At 42.1% G+C, this 7,599-nt stretch overlaps 2 protein-coding genes across 2 annotated transcripts in view; one reads left to right on the top strand and one right to left on the bottom strand.

Annotated features, from left to right (window-relative positions):
• The first annotated feature begins 402 nt into the window (after positions 1-402).
• On the top strand, positions 403-5,722 carry C4H4orf46 (chromosome 4 C4orf46 homolog). Its single transcript, XM_065634199.1, has 2 exons — positions 403-581; positions 686-5,722. The coding sequence occupies exons 1-2, from the start codon at positions 420-422 to the stop codon at positions 839-841; spliced, it is 318 nt and encodes a 105-aa protein (XP_065490271.1). The 5' UTR covers positions 403-419; the 3' UTR covers positions 842-5,722.
• The window catches only part of RXFP1 (relaxin family peptide receptor 1), a 77,116-nt gene continuing 73,118 nt past the window's right edge, over positions 3,602-7,599 (bottom strand). Inside the window, exons 16-18 of the mRNA XM_065634886.1 lie at positions 6,691-7,101; positions 5,947-6,165; positions 3,602-3,903 (exon numbers count right to left, since the gene is read on the bottom strand). Coding sequence (XP_065490958.1) covers positions 3,602-3,903; positions 5,947-6,165; positions 6,691-7,101 — 932 coding nt within the window. The remainder of the gene's footprint in view (positions 3,904-5,946; positions 6,166-6,690; positions 7,102-7,599) is intronic.

The following is a 7,599-nucleotide window of genomic DNA, read 5'->3' as shown; positions in this document are numbered from 1 at the left end:
GCCACGCCGCGCCTGCGCACTCGGCTGCCGGCGAGAGGGCGCCGGTCCCGCCCGTCCCAGCAGCAGGACTACAGCTCCCAGAGCTCCCGGCGGCAAGACCCGTCCCAGCTTCCCTCGCCGGGCAACGGCTGAGCCGGTGCGAACCGAGTCGCTCGTCTGATATTTCAAGGGAGACGGCGTGGGGAAGCGGGGAGGTGCGCTGGGCCCCCGCGGGGCAGCGCTGCAGGCGGGACCGCGCCCCCGCTGCCGCCGCGGGGCACGGCGGCAGGAAAGACTACAACTCCCGGCGTGCCGCGCGGCGCCCGCGGCCCTCACGCCTCGCTGACGGGCCGGGACGCACCGGTGCATGCCGGGATGCGGGGGGCGGGGCCGGGCTCGCGGGGGGCGGGGCGGGGCGGGGCCGCAGAGCGGAGCGGGACATGGCCGAGGCGGGGCCGCTGCCGCCCGCGGCGCCGCTCGGGGCTTCGCCCGGAGCCGGGCCCCGGAGGACCCGCCGTGGAAGTGAAGGGTCGCGGCCGCCGGAGCTACCGGCCGGCGATACGCGGGAGCTGCTGGAGGAGGTGGAGATGCAGATCGGCGACGTGAGTGCCGGCGTGGCGGGCGGGCGGGCGGGGTCCCCTCACCGGGGGCGCCTGGGGGGGCCGGCGGGCGTCGGCGACCGCCAACCTCTCTGCCTTTCCTCCAGGCCGCCTTCTCGCTGGCGAAGGTCCTGGAGGCGACGTCGGCCGTGTCGGCCCAGGTGGAGGAACTCGCCACCAAGTGCTCGGAGAACGCCCGGTTCCTCAGAACATGGCGGGACCTGCTGCGGGAGGGGTACGAGTCCCTGAAGCCCAGCGGCTGAGCCGCCCCGCGGCCGGACACGCCGGGCTGCCCGCTCCCGTCAGACCGGAGCGCCGGCTTTTCTTCCCAACGACCCTCTCTGGGGAGTTCACCTGGGTTTTTGTTTTCCCTCAGTAGCTCCCCGTGAGCCCGGAGTTCCTTCAGAAATCCTTGATGACTCGTATGGATGTTGTGTGTAAGTCGCCGAGCGGCATGACTTTGTTTAGGGAATCATTTGTGACTTTTAGGCTCTTCTGTTGCGTGTTAGTATGTGTGGTATGTCCAGAACTCATTACTGGTGAGGAAGTGGTGTCCTGGGAGGAGGTGTTGTCAGCCCTCCTTTTTAAGAGCCGTCACCTGTGGAAACCCTGCCAACTCCAGAGAAACTTGCTGAACTAACTTCAGTTTTTCTCTATGCACGCTTTTTCTTCGTGTTGAGGATGGGATAATATGGCAAGTCGTGGCTTATTTACAAGGTTTAGATAAGCCCCATATCTCAAATCTTACTATTCTTAGCATTGTTGCAATATATTTCTATAAAGCTGCGGATTTTTTGTAAGATATTTGATTACTGTAAACAATTTCACACTGTCTTTTGTTGTAATGAAGTGCCTTATGATGGACCATATATCTCTGCATGGTAGAAGTTTGACAGTCTTGTTTACTGATAGGATGGGTTATTTTGAACTGTGAGTAAAAACTTCCATCAGTCAGAAAAAAAAAATCTGTGAAATGTATTTTCCATTCTCTCAGGAGGCACATTAGAGCTTTTCCAGTATTTGGTTCTGTTTTATATCTTTGCCTTAAGCAGTTACTAGTTAGTTAGTCTAGAGGTTGATGGTAACAGAACCAAGATTGCTAATTGTAACAAATAGCTGTACTGAAACTCCTGTACCTTTACCAGAGCACTGTGAAAAAAGTAATGCTGAAATGCAATGGGAGGCTGCAGGAGAATGCCTTATTTTTACTGGTAGAAGGGCTTCTTAGAAAACAAACTGTAGTTTTCTTATCAAAACAATAAAGATGTTACCAAAAATTCTGAAATAACGGATATTCTTCTGTTACTCATAGAAACAAAGATGACATTGAATATGTTCTTAACTTCAGTGAAAAAGAGAAGTAATGGTAGAAGCAGACATCCTTGTATATCTCATCAAAAGCAGTTACAGTTATTGAGAAGGCTTGGCCCCTCCAAGTACCCAAGTTCTATTAAATTGAGTTCTAATTGCACCGGTTAAAGGCAATCCACATGGCAGGATTTCACTTAACTGCTTCTATCCCTGCAACTTAAAATGTTACTAAGCAACTTGGAAAAGTCATTGTTTTGTTCAGCAGATAATATTTTATTTCAATAAAACATACAGTAGTGGAAACAAGATGCTTAACAATCTTCAATTTCAAGATAATCCAAAGTACTGTAAACAGTTGAAGTGTGAGTCACACTTTTAAAAATTCTACTTCTTAGCTGTTAAGAAGCTAAGTGCAAACATTGGAAGTATCTTTTAACTTCATTTTTAAAGGCTTCAAATCATCAAAGCAAAAGAAGCATTTCTTTTACCTTTGTGGGCTTCTAGGCAATCGTACTGTGAGCACGGTACTGAAAGAGCTAGAGAACTCATAGTAATTTGTAATGGAAAATATTTCCTTCAGTAAACATAAGTGAAAGAACTGCCTCTAGGGGATTGTTTCAGATGGAATAATTTTTTTTGTTGTTGTTGTTTACTCTTGAAAGGCTGGGAAGTAAAGTAATGCCCCCAAAAGTGCTGAATGGCTGTGCTCCTTTTTTTTAACTGTAATGCATCCAATCAGATGCACAAGGTGATTAAAAGTAGATGTCATGACACCTATTAGGCCTGATTGTCTTCTATTTGGCTATCTCCCATTATTCTATGTACAGAGATAAACATCTTAAGACTGAAATTGGTTGAAGTCTGCAAGCTGTGGGGAGCTACTTATGGTAGCCCATAAAAATTTTAGGATAGTCAGTCCAGTCTTCCCAGGGAAGGATGCTCTTCTGAAGCAGAAACTTCTACCAGCCAGGACACTTGGTTGAGAAAAAAACCCCTTTCTCTTCCCCTCCAGCTTCCTTTCCCACACTTCTTGTTTTGCCTGAATTAGAACAATAATTACACTTCCAGGGTTATCTTTACATGAGTGAAAGAGCTGGTAAATTTTTAAAAGGGATGAAAATTTCACTTGGTTGGCTTTGACAAACATAACCAACTGGTCTAATTATGAAATTTAAATATTTTTCATAGGGCTATTGCTCCCTAAAGGTTTTCAGAACTGATGCAGCCTAAATAGAGCCAGTCAGAAATTTTGAGGAGAAAAAAATTCTTAATGAGGAAACCAATCACCTCTTAAAAATTCAGCTGTTGAAAGGGAGGTGTGGGGTTTTGGTTTTTTAGGTTTAATTAAAATAATATTTTTTTCTCCTAAAGGCAGATGATTTTGAAAAATCCTGCTTTCAGGGTGAGATGTTTTAAATGACATTTTTTTTTTCCATGCTCCTGGCTTCTGGGAGGAAAAAAATCAAGCAACTGACTTCTCTTTCTGATCTAGGATGAGTTGTCAAAATGTCAGGTACCGTCGTGAGATGGTAAAATTATCATTGTGTCAGTTCTACCCGCAAGCAGATACTGCTCCCTCCTCTTCTTCTTGCTCTGGTTCAGGTGAGCCCAGGTGTCAATACCTCCCTCTTTTTTCCTCATTGTTGTGAAGCAGTGAGCCCACAGATATGAAGCTAACAGTGCAGATGTCACCATGAAGATTCAAAATATATTTACGTATAGGAATTTAGTCTCGTTGACTGTGTAGTCACTGAAGCATCAGAGGAGTCTGTACAAAGCACTGGCTTCGTTAGCTTTGGTGCAATTTCATGCATTGGCCACATCTCTACCCAAATTAACGATGGGCCATACGTTTTCTGATTGCCTTTACCTCTTTTGGATCTTCTTTGTCTATAATTATACCAAACCTGATGAATCATTTCTTTGAAAGGTCGTGTAGTCAAAGTGTAGAGAAGCGGATTCAAAGCACTATTTATTGGCAGTATGAAAATGACCACCCAGGAAGTTATGGTACCTTAGGGAGGGAAAAAAGAAAGGAAGCTGTAATTTGCATTCCAGCATTTGTACCTGTTAATTAATGCAAGCACTTGACACCCGTGCAGCACACCTTCCTGGAGAGGGGGGTGGCCATACGCTTTGAGGCTGAGTTCATGTCACAACACGTACTTTTCTTGCTCTTCTCACTGTTAACACTTGCACTGCCCTCTTACCTCCATCTGTTTCCAGGACTCCCTGAAAAGCCCAGCATTTTTCACTCTCCCAGTAGTCCCATTTAGCCCTTACTTTTTCTGCACCATAGCTCCCTGTTTGCCCTGGCGTGCTTTTTGTTCTGCCTGAGCCCCATTTTCTTGCCTCAAAACTCTTTGTCTCTGCTTTGCTCCCTATCTCTTCCTGTGATCTCTGGTCCTCACCCTCTTCACCTGACTAATGACATCTAATCCTAATGATGTCCCTGATGTCCTGTCCTCCCATGAAGCAATATCCTCCTGTCCCCCCAGAGGATGGTTTTCCCTTCTGCACCAGGACTTCTCCATTCTTCCCCCTGCAAAGTCCATTGTGCGCATCCTCCTTATTTCCTGCTTGCCCTGTTGGGAAGAGTTTCCATGTTTACACTGTCTTCCCTTCTGAGGGTTTCCTGCTCTCCTGCCTATATTGGGGTCTGTGTGCATTTTTCCAGCACCCTGAGAGGCTGGCGGAGAAGGGACAGGATTAAAGTGCTGAAAGATGTCAGTGGGTGTGCTCTGTTGTGTTGCTTCATTTATAAAATAATTATAGAACTGTTCCAAGCAGTACAAAAAAGCTTAATTCACACTCCCTTTTCCCCTCATCTCTGGCTTTCCAACTTTGTTGCAATATCAATCTGTTCCTATTGATGCCCATAACATTGTCTCCAGTTTGGGAAACAAACAGATGCTTAGTTCAAAAGCTATCACAGTGTATCCCCAAAGGAAAAGAAATGCCGTCAAACGGGGTTTAAAACTTCAGTAAACTTAGACAACTATCTGTGATGTCTTTAATTTTATGAAGTGAGTTATCACTGTTAAATCTGGTTTATCTAATGCTGAACACTGATTTGCTGAACCTAATAGGATCACCCTGCCGTTCAGCAAGATTTCTTCAAGGTTTATTGACTCAGAATACATCTGCTTCTACTTTTCACAATATTTTCTTTAAAATTTCTTAGATGGTTTATTAACTTTCTGAAGAAGTGTTTTAGAAGATTTAAAATAACAGAAACTATTTGACATAATCAATACAACTTTCTGACATTTGAAATGCAAGTCAAAACTTTGAGAAGGTGACTCCCAACACTCCTGGTCAGCACATAAGACAAAATCCTCTGAGCTAAAATATTTTCTCACCAATGTAGTACCTGAACATTGAGTCTGAATCTGCTATTGCTGACGATACTGTTCATGTTCACATGTTCTTTCTAACAGGGTTTACAAGCCCTACATAAAGAGGCTTTTTAATTTTTTTAATTGCAAAGAGAAGGTAAAAAATAAGGTGCCGTTTTTAATCTTGTAGGTTATGCTATCTTCACACAGGAGTATATTCATAGCACAAACAAGGTAAACAGAGCCTTATATAACTTAATGCTTTGAACTATAAGTACCAGTTTGTAAAAGAAACTTATTTCAGGATAACTATATTATCAAGTCAAGATAGGAAACATTGTATTGTCCTGAGCCATATTTAAGCAACAGAACAGGCAAAAGCCAAAAGATGAGAAAAGCCAATGCAATTCAGCCTCGCTTTTCAAATATATTTTGTATATTTTATAGGTATTCTATGGAGACAGACTTGAACAATTTAAATTTTGGGACTTTTTTTGCTGACTCAAAGGCAACTAATCTTTGATTATTATAGTTATATAGTTCAATTGAGTAGTAAAACTATATAGTTCAATATATTGTGTGTGTGTATATATAGATATATAAAATAAAGTTCATTATAGTAACATAGTTCTATACATTCAATTCCTTTTCTTCTGAAGTAGAAACAACACTGTTTATACAGACACAGCTGAAACAGCCTCACAAAAGAAAGGACATACCTGGTATTTCTACTTGTAGTAAAGACAGGAGTTTCAGAATAAAAATGGGTATCCAACACAGTGCATCAGTAAATACAATGAAGAAAAAACGTTTAGCAAGGATCATCTCTTTTTTAATATGATTCCGAATTTCAGTAGCTGTAATGGCTGTTTGGTGAACACTGTAGAACATACTCCCATACGAAAACACAATGATGATAAAAGCTGCCAAGTTGACACCTGTTTAAAAAGTTAAAATTAGTTATAATTCCACAACATAATGGAAATTCCACATCACTTATTTGCTGGCTGGGTAGTGAAGAAAAATGTTTAATCTAAACTGGTAGGCCTGTACAATTAAGTGTACAGAAGATCTGGGTCTGTCTTCACCTGAACACTGATTTTTTGCCTCTACTCAGGTATTTATTTCATTCATTGACACCTGACAAATGGCTGCCATCTGATCCAAACTATTAATATGTAGTTCTCTTCTGGTTTTACCATTGCTCTACTTCCCTGACAAAGTCTGTTTATTCAGGAATGTAATGGTCATTAATTTCTCTTTACTTTCTCAGCCCTTCATGCATTTTTAGATATGTTAGTATCTATCTAATATGGTAAAACATTCAGGGTGGAAAAAGCATTTTAGTACTTGGTAGAGCATCTAAATACAAGGTGTGAACAAGACAGCAAAGCTATCTTATTTGTTTGAAAATTAAGTTCATTTGCAGCTCTAATTATTTATGAAGAAGAAATTCAACTTACCTAAAAAAATGACAACAGAATAAATCTGACTTCCTGAACTTTCTGACTGTTCTGAGTGAAGAGGAAAACAGACGCCGTTGGTGCCATAGTAGTTCCTGAAAAATTCCTTGTTGCTCAGCGGGATAAAAGCAACAGCAAACCCAATTATCCAGATAAGAACCAAAATGGAAATTGTCCTGCATTTTCTGGGCTTCAAACACCTAAAAGGATAAACTATGCAGATGTATTTTTCCAAAGTCAGGTAAGTCAACAGTAAGACTGACACCTCTGTAGACAGAATAGCCAGCGATCCCACCAATTGACAATGAATACTGTCCATCCACAACTGAGCGTGCTTGTTGTATTCTCCACGATATTTAAGATCAAAAGCTCCAATCACAAATAAATATATTCCCATCAGACAGTCAGCACCTGTGGGCACAGTGCTTAACATCATTATTTACACATCTGAATTTCCCATTCTCTGTGCATATGTATATTGGAAAGCAGACACACACACATGTATATATGAGTACATATTAATATTTACGAGTTGGCTAATATATAGATATAAAATCAATATTACAGTTAGAATGTTATAGTGAATTACAATTAATGCAGTATAATTCGATTTTGTTCCTCTTTTTTTTTTTTTAATATTTCGTTTGCACTAACTGTCTATGTTTCACACTTTTTTCCAACCTGATTTTTTGAAGAAAAAGATATGGCTTAATTTATAGAATTATTCTGCAACTCATTTTTTATCAGGTCTTATTCATTTTGATATTGACATTAGTCTTAAGATAATTTGCTTTGAATAGGAGGGCATCTTTGCTGGATTCAAATTTTAGTTTTGGTTTGTCCACCTTATGCTAGTTCAAAACTGCTGTGCACAGTCTTCTGAGACTAGGAAGTGAAGAGGAGGTGTCA

The sequence above is a fragment of the Caloenas nicobarica genome, chromosome 4 (genome assembly GCF_036013445.1).
Source record: "Caloenas nicobarica isolate bCalNic1 chromosome 4, bCalNic1.hap1, whole genome shotgun sequence".
Taxonomy (NCBI): domain Eukaryota; kingdom Metazoa; phylum Chordata; class Aves; order Columbiformes; family Columbidae; genus Caloenas; species Caloenas nicobarica.
This window is presented reverse-complemented; position numbering and strand designations above follow the sequence as displayed.

Coding starts and splice junctions, on each gene's coding strand:
- C4H4orf46 (XM_065634199.1), top strand. CDS start 420: ATGGCCGAGGCGGGGCCGCTGCCGCCCGCGGCGCCGCTCGGGGCTTCG. Junction 582..685: donor TGGAGATGCAGATCGGCGAC/GTGAGTGCCGGC, acceptor CCTTTCCTCCAG/GCCGCCTTCTCGCTGGCGAA.